At 41.8% G+C, this 24,536-nt stretch overlaps 1 protein-coding gene across 50 annotated transcripts in view; it reads left to right on the forward strand.

The window, feature by feature from the left end:
* The window catches only part of LOC110945611 (fibronectin type III domain-containing protein 4-like), a 42,549-nt gene that overhangs the window by 13,324 nt on the left and 4,689 nt on the right, over positions 1–24,536 (forward strand). The window contains exons 2-10 of one of the 50 annotated variants that reach the window (XR_007939500.1): positions 4,296–4,411; positions 14,384–16,831; positions 16,901–17,268; positions 17,476–17,935; positions 17,982–18,924; positions 19,017–19,384; positions 19,615–19,660; positions 19,707–19,729; positions 19,868–21,824. Coding sequence is in view for 1 of the 50 variants with exons in the window: in XM_051943446.1 (XP_051799406.1) it covers positions 4,296–4,411; positions 14,384–14,485; positions 21,743–21,845 (321 nt within the window). In the remaining 49 variants the exon portion in view is untranslated. Of the gene's footprint in view, positions 1–4,295; positions 4,412–14,383; positions 16,832–16,900; positions 17,269–17,475; positions 17,959–17,981; positions 18,948–19,016; positions 19,753–19,867; positions 21,846–24,536 lie in introns of those variants that run through there. The other 49 variants (XR_007939499.1, XR_007939472.1, XR_007939468.1 and 46 more) reach the window with 49 other exon arrangements.

A 24,536-nucleotide genomic window follows, 5' to 3' on the forward strand; every position in this document is an offset into this window, starting at 1 on the left:
AAGGCTGGCTGCATAATGAACTGTGGTTAGCTGGTTAGCCTCAGATAGAGCTTGACATTCACGGTCATCCTCTACGGAGCCTGACTGGAGACTTTCGGTTTGGAATTAGGCTGAATTTTTTTTTCTTTTCCAGTCTGTCAGCGAGTGTTTGGAGAGCGGGTGTCAGCGCTGTCGCCTCCACCAGCCCAGAATGAGAGCTTCTCTTTGTTTTTACAGCGCAGAGAGGTGATACTGTCATTTTGTGTTGTGGTTGTCACGGCTCCAGCGTCGGTGGAACTGAGTTAAGGAGCTCCTCACAGGCAGTCACTGTGTTTTATGACATTTACTCATTCCTCTGACGCTCATTGATCCACAGAAAAACAGCCACAGTTAGCCCTTCAGGCTAGTTTTCATCTGCTGTCCCCTTGGCAGTTATTAAAACCTAAAATTATAAAGATGTCTTTTCACAAACAGCACAGAGATAACAGATGCAGACTCTAGTCTCAGTAGATTCAGTGGATCATACGGCCAGAAAAACCGCAATAAGAAGGAAAATGCACATAATTAAGGGATGACATGGAAATTTTTGATGTTTTTTTCTTAAATATAATAAGCCATATATTTAGCTAAAAGTTATGTATAAACAAGTAAAATAGGTCGTAAAAACCATGAATGTCAGGGCAGCCTGGAGTTTCCAAAGACTCCTCCTGACTTTCTTTGATTTTGTGATGGTTTAACAAAATCTGCTGGGTCAAAAATAACATAGAGAAATGCTCATATTTGGATAAATGTCTTTTCTTTTAGATATGTGTTTGGGGCCATTGTGTTGTTGGAACACCCACTTACATCCAAATCCAACCTTCAGGCTGATGGTTTTAGGTTTTCGCTGAAGACTGTGCACCACAGCAGCCCCAGAACATGATGCTGCCGCCGCCATGCTTGATAATAGGTTTGGTGTTCTTGGAGTCTCTCATCCAATCATATTTCTGATCATTGTGGACAAATAGCTTTATTTTTTGTCATTTGACAATATCCATAAGAAGAGACAATATTCTGAAACAGCTTTCTACAGCATTAAACCTGATTCCAGTTCGTCTGACCCAGCAGATTTGGTCATATCTACAGAATACATGGTGGAACCAGAATGCATGATTGTTTTCTTTAGGACTCGTTGAAACTGGACACTGAACAGAAGCGGCGGTCGCTGAGGCTAGCAGCTTGATGGATAAACGGTGGAAATTATGAGGTGGAACCAGATGAATAGTCGACGCAGCTAAATGTGAGGAGTAAGCCATTAGATGTATTAACTGGAAGTAAAGGATAAGCAGAAAGGGCTAAACGTGTTGGATAAATGCTTCAAATAATGGCCTTAATTAAACACTTCCAGCACTCAGCTAGAATTTATTGATAAATGGATTAAATTTCCGGTTCGTGCCAATACAGGACTGCAGACTTATTAAATCACATCAACAACAAAAAAACGGCTGCAGCATCATTTTCTGTTTGCTCCAAACGTGAGGAGAACTTTAGTTTGTTTTTAATTCACAGTAATGCAGGAAAACTCAGATTTTAATGTCCTAACAGGCCGTTCTAAAGCTGTTCCTGTCTGGCTCTCTGAGAACACGATGTTGGATGAAGTGGACTCATCAATAGTTCAGCAGAAATCTGCTCATTGATTCCAGTAGATGGAACTTGATGAGGAGAACGTCTGAATTCACCTCCCAGGACTTCAGCTTTCTGTCTTTGTTTTTGTTGCTTTATGCGTCTTTCTCTCCAGTTATCTTTCTCTGTCCTGTCTCAGCTCTAGATCTTATATTTTTCTCGTTTTGTCCCTTTTCTGTCTTTTCTGCTGTTTAGTTTTTTGTTTGTCCTCTAGTCTTGTCTGGTTTTTCTGTCATTTTGTCTCCTAATCCTTTTTTTTCTCTTCTTGTCCCATTTTTTGCCTCTCTTATTGTAGTCTCATTTTTTATCCACTCCTTTGTGGGATTTTTTTTGCCATTTTGTCTCATTTTGTTCACTTTTTGCATCTTTATTGATTTTCTTTCAGCCTTGTTTTCTTTCTCATTTTTTCTTATTTTTTTGTATTTTCTATTTGTTTCTGTCATTTTGTTCTTATTTAGTCTTTTTCTTTCTTTTAATCCGTTCTTCTGTCTGCTTTTATCTCGTCATTGCTCACATCGATCTGTATTGATGTTTTCATCCTGTTTTTCTGCCTTCTTTTTGTCTTTCTTTGTATTGCTCTTTATGCTTTACGTTTTCTCTTTAATCGCGTCTTCCTGTTTCTTTTATTTGTGTATTTTTCTCTTCCTTTGCTCTGTCCTCCCCACTTCTTTACCTTTTTTTCTAAGAGCTTTGTCCTCCAGTTTGCCTCTTTCTATTACTCTACCTTTTTATTGATTCACATTTTCACTTCCCATTTCAGTTTGTTCTGTGAAAAAAAGAAGCCGAACAACAGTGGAATAGCTTGGTGTTTAGTTTGCCTCCTCTCAGTGGAGGTCACAGCGTTTCCTGATGATTTAGAGCTATAAAAAACCCAACCTGCCCCCAGAGGATCATTACTGAGTCAGTCCAGTACGAGTGCTCCATCACACATTTACATTTCAGCCGTTTATCCACCGCTTTAATCTGACGAGAGTCTCGCTGAAGGACGCTCTGACAGAAACGTGATGGAGAATCTGTTTGTCTTCAGGACGTCCGGCTCGTTCTCTTTTTTTTTGTGGGGATCTGTGGTGAAAAGCCTAAACCAGTGTCTACAAAGGAACACAAGTCACAGTTATCTGGAACTGAGCCATTGGGGATTTACTGTATGATCAAAACTACAAAAGTCACACTAGAAAAAGACAAAAAACAACAAAAAGAAGACAAAATATTACAAAAATGAGACACACAATGACAAAAGAACAATCTAGTATTTTACTTTATGACCAAAACAACGTGTCATGGTCTAGAAATGATTTTAAATTTATAGTTTTACTAATTTACAATCTGCAGTTAATGTCTTCTCTGTAATTTTTACACTTTGAGGGCCGGATTGGACCCTCTGGAGGACCACTTTTGGACCACGGGCCTCATGTTGGACCCTCTGGAGGACCGCTTTTGGACCACAGGCCTCATGTTGGACCCTCTGGAGGACCGCTTTTGGCCCATGGGCCTCATGTTGGACCCTCTGGAGGACCGCTTTTGGCCCATGGGCCTCATGTTGGACCCTCTGGAGGACCACTTTTGGCCCATGGGCCTCATGTTGGACCCTCTGGAGGACCACTTTTGGACCACGGGCCTCATGTTGGACACCCCTGCTCTAAATGTTTAGTGTGTTTGCTCTGATGTATCTTCTGTTCAGGTCCATAAATCAGAGGTGTGTAGATTCTACCTGTGCAGGTCCTGGTGATCATCAGAGCGTCTGTAAACGGTGTTTTTTGTGCTTAGAGAAGACGTAGAAGACACTCTAGAGGACGCTCCAGAAGACGTAGAAGATGTTGTAGAGGACGTTGCAGAAGACGTATTAAAGGGGAAATTTTCGACATAGCTCCAGTATTTAGCCAGGCAGGCAGCTTAGCCGCTCAGCTAGTGAAAAGTATGGGGCAGCTGCCCCCCCGCATCAAAGTCCGTCCTAACGTGCTTTTTCCCCACCCTGACCGGCTCAGATAGTCTCGATGAGTGTCCCACAACATACTAGAGATGAGAAGTGAAGAAAACCTCCACATTACCTGGTGATCGCTCTTTGTTGTGGTCTGTATCCAAAGCTCAGGACGCTAGAAAGCAAATCTGGTTCCGAAATCACCAGTTGCCCCATACTTTTCGCTAGCTGAGCTGCTAGCTGAGCTGCTAACTGAGTTGCTAGCTGAGCTGCTAAGCTGTCTGCCTGGCTAAATACTTAAGCTATGTCTAAAATCCATTTCTCCATCACTCACATGTGTGAAATGACATGAAAACAGACCCCAGGTTGAAAAAAACAAAGTTCCCCTTTAAGTGTCTGGAAGGCTGCGGGGCTGGTGTTCATTATTCATCTGACCGTATTCATCTTTCATGGGCTGAGCCTCTGAGACACAGGAAGTCTTTCATAACTCGTTGTTGATGCAGAGACTAAGATTTGACTTTAAATCTGAACTTGCCAAAAGTTTCTGCTGATCTCTGTGAATGAGAGTCAGTGTGGGGTTGGCTCGGTTCATTTGCTGCGTCAGTAAGCGTTTCATTGTCCCTCTGTCCGTCACGTCTGTCCTCTCTAATGTTCCTGTGGCACATCCCACATCTGGTGCAGCTGTTGAGGTGTCCTGGTGTCCTGGCCGTCCCTAACTCTAAATAAAATGTTTTTCCAGCGGTGCCAGCAGCCCCGGTCAACGTGTCGGTGACCCAGCTGAGGGCACATTCAGCCATGGTGACCTGGAACGTCCCTCAGGGAGACACCGTCATCGGATACGCCATCTCCCAGCAGGTAGGCTGCAGGAACACACCTGAGAAAGCACACAGAGCACATCAGATAGATGAACTCATGGTAGAACATCCCTACACGCTGGGACAACGGAAAGCAAAGACATGGCAGCAAGGATGGCAGAAAAAGGGTTTGATGTGGACATTAGCTACAGTCAGCGTGTAAATTAATACTTTATTTGGTGATTTCACAACATATTATGTGTAATTTAACAAAACAGGGAAATTCTGTAAAAAATACTCTTCATTATTTCCTGTTTTTTAGTTCATAATATGCAGAATTCCTCTTTGAGATAATATCTGTAAAATAAGACTATTTTTACAGTAAAAACCAGAGTAATGTTATAGTCAGATGCTGTGAGAAAGAAAAAGGCCGTTTGTGCAAATAGAAAAATAATATAAAAATCAGCAACTTCTGGAGTTTTGGCCTGTTTTTTGTTTTTTTAATTGCAGTTTTCAATTAATTCTTAAAATAATTTCTAGTTATTACAAGTAATTTAACAAAACAGGAAAAATCTGTAAAATACCTTATTTTCCTCCTTATTTTTATTATTTACAATTTGTTAGTTGTTAATTATCCAGAATTTTTCTTCCAAATTATTTACAGTTTTAGTCTAAATTTTATTTACAGTAAACATGTAAATTAATACTCATTATTATTAGTTTAATTATTTTTTTTAAAAAGATCTATAATAATTCACAGCTTTTCAGTCTTTAAGTACATAATTTTTATTTTAAATGAGGGCAAATATCTATGTTTAAATAGAATAAATATTAGTGTAATTTTACAGTCCAATGTAAAAAACCAAATTACTCTTTGTAAAAACATGAAAATAATAATAATAATAACACACAGTTATTTACAGCAACTTTAAATGAGTTTCCAGTTCTTATCTGTAACTGAACTCAATGGTTATTTCCAGTGATCATGTTGGACTTTAATCTGATCCAAACTTTCTTCCCTCAACACAAATGGATTTTTCAGAGATACAAATAATGAATGGAAACCCAGAAAGCTGCGCTGGCAGCTCGGCTCAGGGCAGGAAAACATCAGAGATGAGTTATAAATATGTAATATCTGTAATACATCTGTGTGATGGAGGATTGTTTTTGCTGCTGTTGTCTGCAGGCTTTCAAAGCGCTGCGTCATTCTGAGGCCGCTCAGCGTTTTGGAGATGAAAAGTTTGGAAACATCTGTGAGGAAGTCGCTCATAAACATTTAACTGGTAGAGAGGCTTGTTAACGTCCTGCTGCTCCACTTCTGGACAGAATCAAAAAACTAATCTGCTAATTACTGAAGGTGCAGCCAAGAGAAGAGCCCAGAACCTTCTAAGCTTCCAATTAACAGGAAAAATGACAAATACTAGAAAGTGGAAACCATCTGATGAACTCAGACACATTTTCTACATCTAATAATCAAATTAGTGGAGTTTGGAGCTGAACTAGAATCTGTGATCCAACCAGGCTGGAAATGAACTCTTTATCAAATACCTTCAGTCATTTCTCTTATTTGCTCCTTTTATGTGAATCTTTACATAATTAATTCCACTAAAACAGCTTTGAAAGGCATGTTACTTTTTTAAAAATGAGTCCGTTTATCATCCAGAAACTGTAAAAACGGTCAAAATCTGAGAACTTGATGAAGATCACTCATGTTTTTTGGAAATGTCAGAAAATAAGTGAAGAGCTGCATCCAGTAATCAGTTCTAGGATCCTTTGAGCTGCACTGTGCTTCATTCTGGTGATTTCTCTGAAGAGAATGGGATGGAAATGACAGATATTTAGTGAAAATACTGCTAGAGGCATGGAAACAACAGGAGCACCAACAAAAGGAAGAATGGTGGAAAATTACTGAAGAAATCTACATAATGGAAAAACTGTCTCACAAACTGAGACTACAGATGGACAAAAATGGAGTAAATGGACAGAAAACAGGACAGGAAAGGATGGAGATGCTCTGTTCTTTTGTTTGTTTCTCTTTCTTGGTTTGTGTGTTTGCATAAAATAAAAATGATCACACTTTACAATAATCTTTGAACATATCAAGTAAAATTATGATATTTGGGCAAAATCAGTTCATTCTAATCCTCATTTAAAAATTCAACGAAAATAAAGCGTTTGTTCTCATCAGATTCTTTACAAATCTGAAAATTCTGCACTCTGTGGTGTAACCAGCAGTCAGGAGACAAAAATTAGAATCTTCACGTGAACTTCAGGTTGTTTTTCCACAGAGCAGAGAAAAGACAACAGGAGAATAAAACAAACTCAGCATGGCTCAGAAGCAGGAAGAACAGGAGCAGGACGTTCCATCCAGAAAGGTGGAACATCTACAGATGAAGATGAGCAGAGGAACAGAAGGTTCCTCCAGTGTGTGAAGCTTTGCATCTGCAGACATTTAGAGGGATGCTGACCTTCTTTTAAATAACTATTTTATTCAATATTTGTAGAATCAGTAATCAGAGAACGTCTTCTGTTCCCACAGAGCTGCAGAGAAAACGAGCCAAGAGGAAAAACTGTGACCCAGAACCTGCTTGGAGTTCAGAAATCTAAGCTTCAAACTGACTTATTGTACGTCTCATTTTTATAGAAATGATTCATCACAGATAGAAACTGTAAAAACAGAAAGAGATTGCAGTGAAAAATGTGAGCAAAAAACACCCAGAAGCAGCTCAGAGTGAATCCATTTATAGATAGACTGAACCTTTATTAATCTTAAATTTACAATTTATACTTCATTTCAACCATCTGCTCATGCTGTACGGCCACTCTCACGTTGTTTCCCTCTTCTTTTCCCGTACATCTCCTGTATTTGAACCTTTCCTCGGCTCTCTGAACCTCCGTGTTGCGGCTGTCTTCGTGTTTTAATGAGTCTGAATGGAGTGATGTGCAGGACTTCACCTGGAGTAAAACGACGAGCTGCATTCATCCTGCCGTTCTGTCGCCACATTTTGCTCGTCTCTCGTCTCCTGAAGCGCCGGCTGCTAACTCAGCTCGGCTCGTTTTAATCAGTTGTTCGCCACCCACGGTTCTGGCAGCAGCAGAAGCAGACATTAGCCCGGCTCTGAGTGGGAGTCGTCTCCATTAGTGGAAATGATTTGGCCGGGACTCGTCTCACAGGAGGAACATCCACAGAACGCCGCTGCCAAACTGCTCCTGTCTGCTTTAGAAGTCGCCTCGAGTCTGACTCAGAATCCATCAACCTTGTGGCATTTTCAAGAAAACACAGCACGGGGATGTAAAACATCTCCTGCCTTAACCTCTAAAAGCACTTATAGAAAAGCCCTCCTCAAATATTAATAAAGGAGGTGATGGAGCAGGAGGATGCGGCTGCTTCTCTCTTTCTTCTGTGGATGATGAGAACGTACAAAGCCAGTTACATAAAGGCTGCTCTGTCAGTCAGGCTGATCTTCTAAGAACTGTTTTTCTTCATTCTGGTTGTGCTGTTAACAAGCTGCAGCACATTATTCCACTCGCTGTAACAAGCAGAGTTTGACAAAGAGTCGCTTCTCTCATCTGAACTTGTTCCAAATCCCAGAGCTCCCATTCAACAACAGGAGCTAACCCAGTTTCTGATCCACAAACAGCAGCTCAGAGCGTGATGGATGTGATGTTTATCACATGGAGCTCCGTCCACCTGTCACGCTCACGTTTCTGCTCTTTTTACAATAAAAAAATGAGGCTGAAACACAACAAATCAAACTGAAGATAAAACCTTTACCGCCTCCTATAACAAAATAATTAGTCTCAACACGACTCACCTTGCAGCAGCAGAATCATCTCTGAGACCTAATGGAAGTCATTTCCACTGGGGATAGACGGTAAAATCCTGTTCCTCCTCGTTAAAATCGCCACAGGACGCTTCCTCTGACTGTAGAACACAGAAGAAGACGTGGTTTATTAACCCTCTGAACTGTTAGTGTCACGTTTTCTCTCACTGGGGTTCATTTTCCACCGTATTATAAAGTCCTGCAGCTCAGTGCAAACAGAACAACACCTGTTTGACCTTTAGAACGCCAGAAATGATTAAAAAAACAAGGGAATCACTCAGAGAGCAGCACTCCTCCAAGGCTGCTCAGTCGTATCATTTCTGATGGATGAAATCATTAAATGTGTCCGTTTCCTACAGATGGACCCACAAACACGACACTTGGTTTGTTTCTGATGGATAAGTCCTGATAAGTCCTCAGAGGTGGATTTTTAACAGAATGTGTTTAACCCTCAAGCGACCAAACTATTTTAGCCGCTAAAATGACCGACTGGGTTCATTTATGACCCACTATATGTTACACAGGAATACGTCTGCTTTAGTGCCTCTTTTTGTGCTTTCTTACCTATTCCACTCCACTGCATTTTAAGATGGATATTCTAAAGTAACCTTCTGTAATTATTCATGGATTTTAATCATTTTTGACTCAGAGCTAAAGTAAAACCAGATGAACAACATGATGCACTGTAAGAACACAATAACATTTATTTAGACACGCTTTGTCTGCCACTTCTTTTAAAACTTTATTCCTTTTGTTTCCTCAATAGTAAATCAAAAGTACATAAAAACAAAATGTACACAAACATCTTGTCTGTATGTGTGCGATGTAACATGCAGAGAAGTATTTAGAATAAGGGCGGCTGTGGCTCAGACACTTTACCCACCTGAGCTCCAGTGCTGCCACTTCCACTGGTGTATGAATGTGTGTGCTGTGTAATGTTGGTGGTGGTCAGAGGGGTTGTAGGAGTGGATTGGCAGCCAGTCAGTCTGCCCCAGGGCAGCTGTGGCTAAAAATGTAGGTCTGCCAGCTATAGTGCACTGCAACACACTGAAATATAGCGATTAGAGGTAGAAATAAATAAAACTAAGGCCTACAATAGTGAAAACCTACACATCTGTCTGGGTCATAAGTGACCCCAGACAAGTTTCCATTATCCTTGTCACACCAGTTGGCCGATCTCTACAAAAAACTATGAGCAGCTCTAGGACAAGTAGATTGACAAATTCATGGCAGGAAACATTTTCAGATAAAAGATATAACTAGAAGTTTTACCAAACTTGGACCGCCCGGCGACACAGATGACCCCTGTGACCTTAAAAATGAGGTCACGGTCACCAAATTCAAACTTGACCTGTGTCTTATTATGGTACAGCTGTATACCAAATATGGTGAGGCTACGTCAATATTTTATCGAGTTATCGCACGGAAACCAAATTGTTACAGACAAACAACGGAACAAGCAAGCAAGACCTCGCAGCTCAAAACAATAGCTTCCGGCAAACGACGTTTGTCCGGGCGGTAAAAACGACAAATATAATTATATGGCTGGAGTCATAAATGACCCACTCGGTCGCTTCAGGGTTAAAGTAAATGGTTTGTTTTTGGCATTTTAGAAAAATAATGACACATGTAGATGTTAAAACTGAGGTTATAGTTGATATAAAATGGTTTTTAATGATAAAAATGAGTTTTCACAGCAATCATTGTGTTTTTGATGAAAGTTGTTATTATTATGTCATATTATTGTTGATGCACAAATAGGTATTTTAAAAATGTCTGCAAAAAAGTGTGACTGTATGAGAAAAAAACACACAGAGGTCCCAATAAATACAGTGTAGTACAGTAAATATTAGTGTATTTTCACTCCATGGTGAATGGTTTCCCTCAGAAAAGAGATTTTTAGTCTCAAGAGGCTTTCTGTTAAAATAAAGCTGAAATAAAACTAAAATGATATGAAAGGCAAGGAAACGAAGGCTGCTATGCTGAAAGGATCCACTTTACTCATCGTAAAAGGTTTCTGTCAGTTCATTAAAAATGCACTGCTGAGGAGTCGTATTGTTGGTAAAATTTGCTTGTTTTGGAGTTTCTGTTCCAAAATCTGAGTTTCCTGTAAAATCAGAGCTGAGTCACTTTCCCTGATTAAGAATCCGTTCCATCTGTAGATCCAGAGTGAATGTGAGGACGTCTGCTGCAGTAAAACTTTCCTCTCTCAGAGCTGCCAGAGGACCAGAGGACTCGTCTCTACCTCTGATTCTGACATGGACAGCCTGGAGCGTCCTGCCAGCTCTCTGTTTACTGACCTCTGCTCAGCTTTTAGTGCTTCACACACATTTATGGGTGGAAACTGGACTCAGACAGAAGCCTTTATCAGAATCAGAATCACTTTTATTTGGCAAGTATGTGAGCACACACAAGGAATCTGACTCCAGTATTTTACAGAACCCTCTTGTACTAGACAAATAGAAAATTAAATAATAAACATAAATTATGTAACAAAAAAATACTAACATAACTTTAACATTATGTAATAAGAAAAATTAACATAACATAAAATAACTTAGTTTAAAATGATCAGTGGAAATGGTGCATTTCTAGTTATAATTTTATTGTCTATAGGACTGTTTGTTGAGGTTGTGGATGTTTATGTTCATGATTCAGACTGTGACTGGTTTCAAATGTTCGTCAGAGCAACAGTCATGTGTCTGGTGGTTTTAGCGTACAGAGCTCTGTAGCGCCTGCCGGAGGGGAGGAGGTGAAACAGGTTATGTCCAGGGTGTGACGGATCTGCAGTGATGTTGTCTGCCCTTTTCCTGACTCTGGACATGTAAAAGTCCTGAATGGAGGGCAGGCTGGCACCGAGGATTTTTTTTCTGCAGTCCTGACTGTCCGTTGCAGTCTGTGCCTGTCCTGCTTGGTGGCTGTTTCAAACCACACAGTGATGGAAGTGCAGAGGACAGACTGGATGATGGCGGTATAGAACTGGATCAGCAGCTCCTGTGGCAGGTTGAACTTCCTCAGTTGGCACAGGAAGTACATCCTCTGCTGGGCCTTTTTCCTGATGGTGTCGATGTTGGACTCCCACTTCATGTCCTGGGAGATTGTGGAACCCAGGAACCTGAAACTTTCCACAGCAGACACCGTGTTGTTGTGAATGGAGGGGGGGCTCCTTCTGAAGTCCACTGTCATCTCCACAGTCTTGAGCGTGTTCAGCTCCAGGTTGTTCCGACCACACCAGAGGACCAGCTGTTCCACTTCTCGTCTGTACGCTGACTCATCACCGTCCCGGATGAGGCCGATGACAGTTGTGTCGTCTGCAAACTTAGAGCTTCACGCTTGGGTCACCTGAGGTGCAGTCGTTGGTATAGACCAGGGGTCGGCAACCCGCGGCTCTTTCAGCCCTCTGTTGTGGCTCCCTGTAACTTTGGAAAATAAATTGTTCTGCCTTTCAGGCGCATTTCAATGCATTTTAATATAGAGAATTTTATTGTGAAATTACCGCTCTTACTTTGACGTGTCACTCCACCGGATGGGCTGTGCCTGTGACATGAGAGCGCAAAGCTGATGCAGAGAGACAACACGGAGCTTCCGATTCCCACATGTTTCATGCCTTTTTTTTTTGCTTTACTCCTGGAGAAGCAACGCCTGTAGTTTCACATCGTTTTGTACTCAAGAATGTCAAGCCTGTATATTAAAGCTCCACTCCAAGAAAGACACGTCTGTCTTTGAGTCAAAAGTACTCATGATAGGGTAATACATGTTACTCACAAGAACACGGCTCGATGTCCAGGCAGCAGGTCAGAGAGTCAGAGGAGTGTCGTCTTGGAAAATAGGGCAGCGACTTACCGGAGAAAAGTTATTAGCTTAAGATAAATAGATTTTACAAGTTAAATAGACATTCGCAAATTATTGATTTCCAGCTAACATTACGTAACATATGAGGTCCAGGAGCAAAAAATGACATTAACCAAGTAAGATAAATATTAGTGGAAGGACACAATTAAAAAATGAATCTAATTAGAGGCTTTGTAATTAATTAAATCACGACTGATTAACAAGGGTATAGAGGTAAAAAAAAAAAAAAAAAAAACGATATATGCAGTGTTGTCTTCATTTTAAATGCCAAAAGGATTTTGCGGCTCCCGGTGTTTTCTTTTCTGTGGGAAACGGGTCGAAATGGCTCTTTGAGTGTTAAAGGTTGCAGACCCCTGGTATAGTAGGAGAAGAGCAGTGGGGAGAGCACACACCCCTGGGGGGCGCCAGTGCTGATTGTCCGGGTGCTGCATGTGATGCTCCCCAATCTCACCTGCTGCCTCCTGTCTGTCAGGAAGTCTGTGATCCACTCACAGGTGGAGGCTAGCACAGTGAGCTGGAGGAGTTTGGAGTGGAGGATGTCCGGGATGATGGTATTAAACGCCGAACTGAAGTCCCCAAACAGGATCCTTGCATAAGTCCCTGGGGAGTCAAGGTGATGCAGGATGTAGTGTAGTCCCATGTTGACTGCATCATCCACTGACCTGTTTGCCTGGTAGGCAAACTGCAGGGGGTCCAGCAGGGGGCCTGTGATGTCCTTCAGGTGGGCCAACACCAGTCTCTCAAAAGATTTCATGACCACAGACGTCAGGGCGATGGGCCTGTAGTCATTTAGTCCTGTGATGGAGGATTTCTTGGGGACTGGAATGATGGTGGAGTGTTTGAAGCAGGAGGGGACTTCACACAGCTCCAGAGATCTGTTCAATATCTGTGTGAAGATGGATGTCAGCTGGTCAGCACAGACTTTCAGGCCGGAGGGAGACACACCGTCTGGTCCTGGTGCCTTCCTGATCTTTTGTCTCTGAAAGAGCCGACACACGTCCTCCTCACAGATCCTGAATGTGGGTGAGGGGTCAGCAGGGTGAAGGGAAGGGGTGGCAGGAGGTGTGAACAGTTGTGAGGAGATGAGCTCCTCGGCTAGGTGATGGCTAGCAGCGCAACAAGCTGCTTATGAAGACCAACGGTTACCGAGCGGTCAGGAACATTTAGTGTTACATGGAACCATTTAGAGTGTTAAAATGGAACCATTTAGAGTGTTAAAATGGAACCATTTAGAGTGTTAAAATGGAACCATTTAGAGTGTTAAAATGGAACCATTTAGAGTGTTAAAATGGAACCATTTAGAGTGTTACATGGAACCATTTAGAGTGTTAAAATGGAACCATTTAGAGTGTTAAAATGGAACCATTTAGAGTGTTAAAATGGAACCATTTAGAGTATTAAAATGGAACCATTTAGAGTGTTAAAATGGAACCATTTAGAGTGTTACATGGAACCATTTAGAGTGTTAAAATGGAACCATTTAGAGTGTTAAAATGGAACCATTTAGAGTGTTACATGGAACCATTTAGAGTGTTAAAATGGAACCATTTAGAGTGTTAAAATGGAACCATTTAGAGTGTTACATGGAACCATTTAGAGTGTTAAAATGGAACCATTTAGAGTGTTAAAATGGAACCATTTAGAGTGTTACATGGAACCATTTAGAGTGTTAAAATGGAACCATTTAGAGTGTTAAAATGGAACCATTTAGAGTGTTAAAATGGAACCATTTAGAGTGTTAAAATGGAACCATTTAGAGTGGTTAGGGTGTTCTTTAGGAGGTGGTGGAGACCAAAAACTGAGCTAAAAGGGTGAAAATATTGGAGAAACAGGACTCTTAATCAACTGCTTCTTACCTTCTGGATGAACAAAATGCGTCTTTTTGCTGAGCTGAGTCGTCTGCTACAGAAAACCTTGAACAGTACGGTGACTTTAAACCTTCGCTGTCCACCAGGTCAGTCTGTTTACCTCCTCACTCACAAGGTGACTTTTACTTGTTAATTTTGCTGCTTTTTGCACTAACATTCCTGCCTGTACATGAGCTCTTGTGTTTCTTCCAAATGATGGTTGTGCTGGTACCTTGCCTGCAGACCTAATTTGCCCCAGTGGGACATCAGGGGTTGTGTTGAATTCATATGAGCTGAAGCTGCCTGTTTGCATTTAAAATGTGTCTTGATTTAGCAGCATAACCATGAATTTTACAGTTAAATCAAGCGGCTTCACTGAAGTTTACTTGATAATAGGAGTCGCTCCTGGCTGAGTTTTCAACCAATCACGTGGATGAACTCCCCAGATGTGTGTGTTTGTGTGCGTTTGGTGTAAAAACGTCCACCAGATGTGTGTGTTTGTGTCTCCAGAGGCAGGACGGCCTGATGCAGCGCTCCATCCGCGAGGTGAACACGTCCAGCCGCTGGTGTGTGCTGTGGGACCTGGACGAGGACACACACTACAGCGTCCAGGTAAAACACACTACAGCGTCCAGGTAAAACACACTACAGCGTCCAGGTAAAACACACTACAGCGTCCAGGTAAAACACACTACAGCGTCCAGGTAAAACACACTACAACGTCCAGATAAAACACACTACAACGTCCAGGTAAAACACACTACAGCGTCCAGATAAAACACACTACAGCGTCCAGGTAAAACACACTACAACGTCCAGGTAAAACACACTACAGCGTCCAGATAAAACACACTACAACGTCCAGGTAAAACACACTACAGCGTCCAGGTAAAACACACTACAGCGTCCAGGTAAAACACACTACAGCGTCCAGGTAAAACACACGACAGCGTTCAGGTAAAACACACTACAGCGTCCAGGTAAAACACACTACAGCGTCCTGGTAAAACACACTACAGCGTCCAGGTAAAACACACTACAGCGTCCTGGTAAAACACACTACAGCGTCCAGGTAAAACACACTACAGCGTCCAGGTAAAACACACTACAGCGTCCATGTAAAACACACTACAGCGTCCAGGTAAAACACACTACAGCGTCCAGGTAAAACACACTACAACGTCCAGGTAAAACACACTACAACGTCCAGGTAAAACACACTACAGCGTCCAGGTAAAACACACTACAGCGTCCAGGTAAAACGCACTACAACGTCCAGGTAAAACACACTACAGCGTCCATGTAAAACGCACTACAGCGTCCAGGTAAAACACACTACAGCGTCCATGTAAAACACACTACAACGTCCATGTAAAACACACTACAACGTCCAGGTAAAACACACTACAGCGTCCAGGTAAAACGCACTACAACGTCCAGGTAAAACACACTACAGCGTCCAGGTAAAACGCACTACAACGTCCATGTAAAACACACTACAGCGTCCAGGTAAAACACACTACAGCGTCCAGGTAAAACACACTACAGCGTCCAGGTAAAACACACTACAGCGTCCAGATAAAACACACTACAGCGTCCAGGTAAAACACACTACAACGTCCTGGTAAAACACACTACAACGTCCAGGTAAAACACACGACAGCGTTCAGGTAAAACACACTACAGCGTCCAGGTAAAACGCACTACAGCGTCCAGGTAAAACGCACTACAACGTCCATGTAAAACACACTACAGCGTCCAGGTAAAACACACTACAGCGTTCAGGTAAAACACACTACAGCGTCCAGGTAAAACGCACTACAACGTCCATGTAAAACACACTACAGCGTCCAGGTAAAACACACTACAGCGTCCAGGTAAAACACACTACAGCGTCCAGGTAAAACACACTACAGCGTCCAGATAAAACACACTACAGCGTCCAGGTAAAACACACTACAACGTCCTGGTAAAACACACTACAACGTCCAGGTAAAACACACGACAGCGTTCAGGTAAAACACACTACAGCGTCCAGGTAAAACGCACTACAGCGTTCAGGTAAAACACACTACAGCGTCCAGGTAAAACACACTACAGCGTCCAGGTAAAACACACTACAGCGTCCAGGTAAAACACACTACAGCGTCCAGGTAAAACACACTACAGCGTCCAGGTAAAACACACTACAACGTCCAGGTAAAACACACTACAGCGTCCAGGTAAAACACACTACAACGTCCAGGTAAAACACACTACAGCGTCCAGGTAAAACGCACTACAACGTCCAGGTAAAACACACTAAAGCGTCCAGGTAAAACGCACTACAACGTCCAGGTAAAACGCACTACAGCGTCCATGTAAAACACACTACAGCGTCCATGTAAAACACACTACAGCGTCCAGGTAAAACGCACTACAACGTCCAGGTAAAACACACTACAGCGTCCATGTAAAACACACTACAGCGTCCAGGTAAAACACACTACAGCGTCCAGGTAAAACACACTACAGCGTCCAGGTAAAACACACTACAGCGTCCAGGTAAAACACACTACAGCGTCCAGGTAAAACACACTACAACGTCCAGGTAAAACACACTACAGCGTTCAGGTAAAACACACTACAACGTCCATGTAAAACACACTACAACGTCCAGGTAAAACACACTACAGCGTCCAGGTAAAACACACTACAACGTCCATGTAAAACACACTACAACGTCCATGTAAAACGCACTACAACGTTCAGGTAAAACGCACTACAACGTCCATGTAAAACACACTACAGCGTCCAGGTAAAACACACTACAGTGTCCATTTAAAACACACTACAGCGTCCAGGTAAAACACACTACAGCGTTCAGGTAAAACGCACTACAGCGTCCAGGTAAAACACACTACAGCGTTCAGGTAAAACACACTACAGCGTTCAGGTAAAACACACTACAACGTCCAGGTAAAACACACTACAACGTCCAGGTAAAACACACTACAGCGTTCAGGTAAAACACACTACAACATCCAGGTAAAACACACTAAAGCGTCCATGTAAAACACACTACAACGTCCATGTAAAACACACTACAACGTCCATGTAAAACACACTACAGCGTCCAGGTAAAACACACTACAGCGTCCATGTAAAACACACTACAGCGTTCAGGTAAAACACACTACAGCGTCCAGGTAAAACACACTACAACGTCCATGTAAAACACACTACAACGTCCATGTAAAACACACTACAGCGTCCAGGTAAAACACACTACAGCGTCCATGTAAAACACACTACAGCGTTCAGGTAAAACACACTACAACGTCCATGTAAAACACACTACAGCGTTCAGGTAAAACACACTACAGCGTTCAGGTAAAACACACTACAACGTCCAGGTAAAACACACTAAAGCGTCCAGGTAAAACGCACTACAACGTCCAGGTAAAACACACTACAACGTCCAGGTAAAACGCACTACAGCGTCCATGTAAAACACACTACAGCGTCCATGTAAAACACACTACAGCGTCCAGGTAAAACGCACTACAACGTCCAGGTAAAACGCACTACAGCGTCCATGTAAAACACACTACAGCGTCCAGGTAAAACACACTACAGCGTCCAGGTAAAACACACTACAGCGTCCAGGTAAAACACACTACAGCGTCCATGTAAAACACACTACAGCGTCCAGGTAAAACACACTACAGCGTCCAGGTAAAACACACTACAGCGTCCAGGTAAAACACACTACAGCGTCCAGGTAAAACACACTACAACGTCCAGGTAAAACACACTACAGCGTTCAGGTAAAACACACTACAACGTCCATGTAAAACACACTACAACGTCCAGGTAAAACACACTACAGCGTCCAGGTAAAACACACTACAACGTCCATGTAAAACACACTACAACGTCCATGTAAAACGCACTACAACGTTCAGGTAAAACGCACTACAACGTCCATGTAAAACACACTACAGCGTCCAGGTAAAACACACTACAGTGTCCATTTAAAACACACTACAGCGTCCAGGTAAAACACACTACAGCGTTCAGGTAAAACGCACTACAGCGTCCAGGTTAAACACACTACAGCGTTCAGGTAAAACACACTACAACGTCCAGGTAAAACACACTACAACGTCCAGGTAAAACACACTACAGCGTTCAGGTAAAACACACTACAACGTCCAGGTAAAACACACTAAAGCGTCCATGTAAAACACACTACAACGTCCATGTAAAACACACTACAACGTCCATGTAAAACACACTACAGCGTCCAGGTAAAACACACTACAGCGTCCATGTAAAACACACTACAGCGTTCAGGTAAAACACACTACAGCGTCCAGGTAAAACACACTACAACGTCCATGTAAAACACACTACAACGTCCATGTAAAACACACTACAGCGTCCAGGTAAAACACACTACAGCGTCCATGTAAAACACACTACAGCGTTCAGGTAAAACACACTACAACGTCCATGTAAAACACACTACAGCGTTCAGGTAAAACACACTACAGCGTTCAGGTAAAACACACTACAACGTCCAGGTAAAACACACTACAGCGTCCAGGTAAAACACACTACAGCGTCCAGGTAAAACACACTACAGCGTCCAGGTAAAACACACTACAGCGTTCAGGTAAAACGCACTACAGCGTCCAGGTAAAACACACTACAGCGTTCAGGTAAAACACACTACAGCGTTCAGGTAAAACACACTACAACGTCCAGGTAAAACACACTAAAGCGTCCATGTAAAACACACTACAACGTCCATGTAAAACACACTACAACGTCCATGTAAAACACACTACAGCGTCCAGGTAAAACACACTACAGCGTCCATGTAAAACACACTACAGCGTTCAGGTAAAACACACTACAACGTCCATGTAAAACACACTACAGCGTTCAGGTAAAACACACTACAGCGTTCAGGTAAAACACACTACAACGTCCAGGTAAAACACACTACAGCGTCCAGGTAAAACACACTACAGCGTCCAGGTAAAACACACTACAGCGTTCAGGTAAAACACACTACAGCGTTCAGGTAAAACACACTACAACGTCCAGGTAAAACGCACTACAGCGTCCAGGTAAAACACACTACAGTGTTCAGGTAAAACACACTACAGCGTTCAGGTAAAACACACTACAACGTCCAGGTAAAACACACTACAACGTCCAGGTAAAACACACTACAGCGTTCAGGTAAAACACACTACAACGTCCAGGTAAAACACACTAAAGCGTCCATGTAAAACACACTACAACGTCCATGTAAAACACACTACAACGTCCATGTAAAACACACTACAGCGTCCAGGTAAAACACACTACAGCGTCCATGTAAAACACACTACAGCGTTCAGGTAAAACACACTACAACGTCCATGTAAAACACACTACAGCGTTCAGGTAAAACACACTACAGCGTTCAGGTAAAACACACTACAACGTCCAGGTAAAACACACTACAGCGTCCAGGTAAAACACACTACAGCGTCCAGGTAAAACACACTACAGCGTTCAGGTAAAACACACTACAGCGTTCAGGTAAAACACACTACAACGTCCATGTAAAACACACTACAGCGTCCAGGTAAAACGCACTACAACGTCCAGGTAAAACACACTACAACGTCCATGTGAAACACACTACAACGTCCAGGTAAAACACACTACAGCGTCCATGTAAAACACACTACAGCGTCCAGGTAAAACACACTACAGCGTTCAGGTAAAACACACTACAACGTCCATGTAAAACACACTACAGCGTCCAGGTAAAACGCACTACAACGTCCAGGTAAAACACACTACAACGTCCATGTGAAACACACTACAGCGTCCAGGTAAAACACACTACAGCGTCCAGGTAAAACACACTACAGCGTTCAGGTAAAACACACTACAGCGTCCAGATAAAACACACTACAGCGTCCAGATAAAACACACTACAACGTCCAGGTAAAACACACTACAACGTCCAGGTAAAACACACTACAACGTCCATGTAAAACACACTACAGCGTCCAGGTAAAACACACTACAGCGTCCAGGTAAAACACACTACAGCGTTCAGGTAAAACACACTACAGCGTCCAGATAAAACACACTACAGCGTCCAGATAAAACACACTACAACGTCCAGGTAAAACACACTACAGCGTCCAGGTAAAAGGATTAATATCCACGTTATTTCTTTCAAAAACACCAAAAATGACACTGGAGTCAGAAACTGTTCAAACATTCAAACTGTGTGCCATCCTGGTGTTCAGAGGCTTTTACAGTTTGATAACACAGATACTTTATTTCTTTGCATTGAATTACATAGGAGATGTACTTTATTGTAAAACTGATCAGTGTTTGCAATGACAGCAGTAGAAGATGCTCTTATTAAACACTGAACAGTAGCAGCATCTATGAACGTCTAATTTCACTCATTTGCAGCCGAGGCTTTGTCCAAACTGTGAGAGCTGTTTGTCACATCGACAAGCAGCTTTCCTCATCAGGCTGACATAAGAGTCGATCAAACAGACTTAATGTATGAATGCTTCTCACAGTGAATAACAGCTGGATTTAACACATTAAATTACCTAAAATATCCTTAAATCCGCCTCATGTTACAGTCGTTTATTTACTGTCCATGTTGCAGATAAACGCTGTAAATGTGAACAAATAAGCTCACATTTGATCATTTACTTAATGAATGAATGGTGAGCACTGGCCTGTGAACCCAAACATTATGGGATGTTTTGTTCTTAGAGCCTCAATAAATGTAATTAATGAAGGATGTTGGAGGGTTTTCACAACATTGGAACCATCTAACGTGTAGAAATGGCTTCTGTCTGATCCGTTAATGAAATATGAACCTTGAATTTCAGAATCCGTCGTGTTCTTCTGCGTCTTTTAGATGTAAACTTTTAATTAAAGAGATAACTGGAGGTCCTTTTAAGTGTCCCTTTCCATTAAGACGATTTGAGAAACTTTCCTAGACAGTGAATGACTTGATATTTATGGAAATGAGTTGGTATTAAGTCTGAGTGTAGAATGAGGCTGAACTGTGACTCTTCTCTCCCAGTTATTACTGCAGAAAGTTTAAATCACGCTGCAGCTGCACTCTGAAGGGGGAGTCTCTAATGTGAGTCCATTATCACGACGCTATTAAGCTTTTTATAATCCATTACAGCTTAATAGGCTGCTGCTCCGTCCTTCAGCTTCAGCGTTCTCGCCAGCAGCACCACGTCCTGCACAGGAGTCATTGAAGCTTCTCCAGGATTCCACCTCGGACCTCCCAGCAGGAGGCAGGAGGTCAGGGAGAGAGGAGAACGTCCCACTGGACTGCTGGTGTTATGCCGGATGAGACAGATTAGTCCTGCTGGAGGACGCTCTGCAGGGTTCACACTTCCTCATTAGACAACAGAGACTTTAAGTTTCACTCAGGGATATATTTTGCAAAGTCATTTTCCACAGAAAACTTTTAGAGTTTGACCTTTGTAGGAGGCAGCAGCAGACCTCAGTGGGTTTAATTGTGTCTGGTGGATTTTCTCTCTCTGTATTCATATTTTCTGCCAAAAGAACTCCAGTTGAATGAGAAATAAGCCAAAAAACGTGTTGCCTTCCTGCACGTTGCTCAGATTTATAGTTACCTTTCTCTCTCTGTCCTCCAATAATCATTCAGGATCGCGGCCAAAACCCAAAGCAGCGCTCGCTAAATATACCCTCACCAGCCAGTTTCCTGCCGCCGTTACGTAACGCCGTGCTCCTTCGTGTCGCTGTTCATCCACCCAGAGCTGCTCCATCTGAGGCTCACCGCTTAACGTGTTCCTGTTCTGGGTTCAGGTGCAGTCTGTCGGCCCGCACGGAGACAGCCAGCCCAGCCGAGCCGTGCACTTCAGGACGCTGGAGAGGAGCGACCACTACCCAGCCGGAGTGCTGGACCACCGTAAATACACACACCACAGACAGATACACAATAAATACACACCACCACAGACAGATACACAATAAATACACACACCACCACAGACAGATACACAATAAATACACACCACCACAGACAGATACACACCACCACAAAAAGACACACACCACAAACAGATACACAATAAATACACACACCACCACAAACAAATACACAATAAATACACACAACACCACAAACAAATACACACCACCACAAAAAGACACACACCACCACAAACAGATACACACCACCACAGACAGATACACAATAAATACACACACCACCACAGACAGATACACAATAAATACACACCACCACAAAAAGACACACAATAAATACACACCACCACAGACAGATACACAATAAATACACACACCACCACAGACAGATACACAATAAATACACACACCACCACAAACAGATACACAATAAATACACACACCACCACAAACAGATACACAATAAATACACACACCACCACAAAAAGATACAAACCACCACAGACAGATACACAATAAATACACACCACCACAGACAGATACACAATAAATACACACCACCACAGACAGATACACAATAAATACACACACCACCACAAAAAGATACACAATAAATACACACACCACCACAAAAAGATACACAATAAATACACACACCACCACAAAAAGATACACAATAAATACACACACCACCACAAAAAGATACACAATAAATACACACACCACCACAAACAGATACACAATAAATACACACACCACCACAAAAGATACACAATGAATACACACACCACCACAAAAAGATACACAATAAATACACACCACCACAGACAGATACACAATAAATACACACCACCACAGACAGATACACAATAAATACACACACCACCACAAAAAGATACACAATAAATACACACACCACCACAAAAAGATACACAATAAATACACACACCACCACAAACAGATACACAATAAATACACACACCACCACAAACAGATACACAATAAATACACACACCACCACAAAAAGATACACAATAAATACACACACCACCACAAAAAGATACACAATGAATACACACACCACCACAGACAGATACACAATAAATACACACACCACCACAGACAGATACACAATAAATACACACACCACCACAAAAAGATACACAATAAATACACACACCACCACAAACAGATACACACCACCACAGACAGATACACAATAAATACACACACCACCACAAACAGATACACAACACCACAAACAGATACACAATAAATACACACACCACCACAAAAAGATACACAATAAATACACACACCACCACAAACAAATACACAATAAATACACACAACACCACAAACAAATACACAATAAATACACACCACCACAGACAGATACACAATAAATACACACAACACCACAGACAGATACACACCACAAACAAATACACAATAAATACACACAACACCACAGACAGATACACAATAAATACACACAACACCACAAACAAATACACAATAAATACACACCACCACAGACAGATACACAATAAATACACACAACACCACAGACAGATACACACCACAAACAAATACACAATAAATACACACAACACCACAGACAGATACACAATAAATACACACAACACCACAAACAAATACACACCACCACAAAAAGATACACACCACCACAAAAAGATACACAATAAATACACACACCACCACAAACAAATACACAACACCACAAACAGATACACAACACCACAAACAGATACACAATAAATACACACAACACCACAAAAAGATACACAACACCACAAAAAGATACACACCACCACAAAAAGATACACAACACCACAAAAAGATACACACACCACAAAAAGATACACACACCACAAAAAGATACACACACCACAAAAAGATACACACACCACAAAAAGATACACACACCACAAAAAGATACACACCACCACAAAAAGATACACAATAAATACACACACCACCACAAACAAATACACAACACCACAAAAAGATACACAACACCACAAACAGATACACAATAAATACACACAACACCACAAAAAGATACACAACACCACAAAAAGATACACACCACCACAAAAAGATACACAACACCACAAAAAGATACACACACCACAAAAAGATACACACACCACAAAAAGATACACACCACCACAAAAAGATACACAATAAATACACACACCACCACAAACAAATACACAACACCACAAACAGATACACACCACCACAAACAAATACACAATAAATACACACACCACCACAAAAAGATACACAACACCACAAACAGATACACAATAAATACACACAACACCACAAACAGATACACAATAAATACACACAACACCACAAACAGATACACAATAAATACACACAACACCACAAACAGATACACAATAAATACACACCACCACAGACAGATACACAATAAATACACACAACACCACAAACAGATACACAACACCACAAATAAATACAAACAACACGACAAATAAATACAAACAACACGACGAACAAATACACACGACAAACAAATACACACAACACGACAAACAAATACACAACACCACACCAACACGCTCAGAAATACTCCCACTGACTCAGACTACAGTTTCTTCCAGCCTCACGTTCT

Source organism: Acanthochromis polyacanthus, chromosome 22 (genome assembly GCF_021347895.1).
Source record: "Acanthochromis polyacanthus isolate Apoly-LR-REF ecotype Palm Island chromosome 22, KAUST_Apoly_ChrSc, whole genome shotgun sequence".
Taxonomy (NCBI): Eukaryota; Metazoa; Chordata; class Actinopteri; family Pomacentridae; genus Acanthochromis; species Acanthochromis polyacanthus.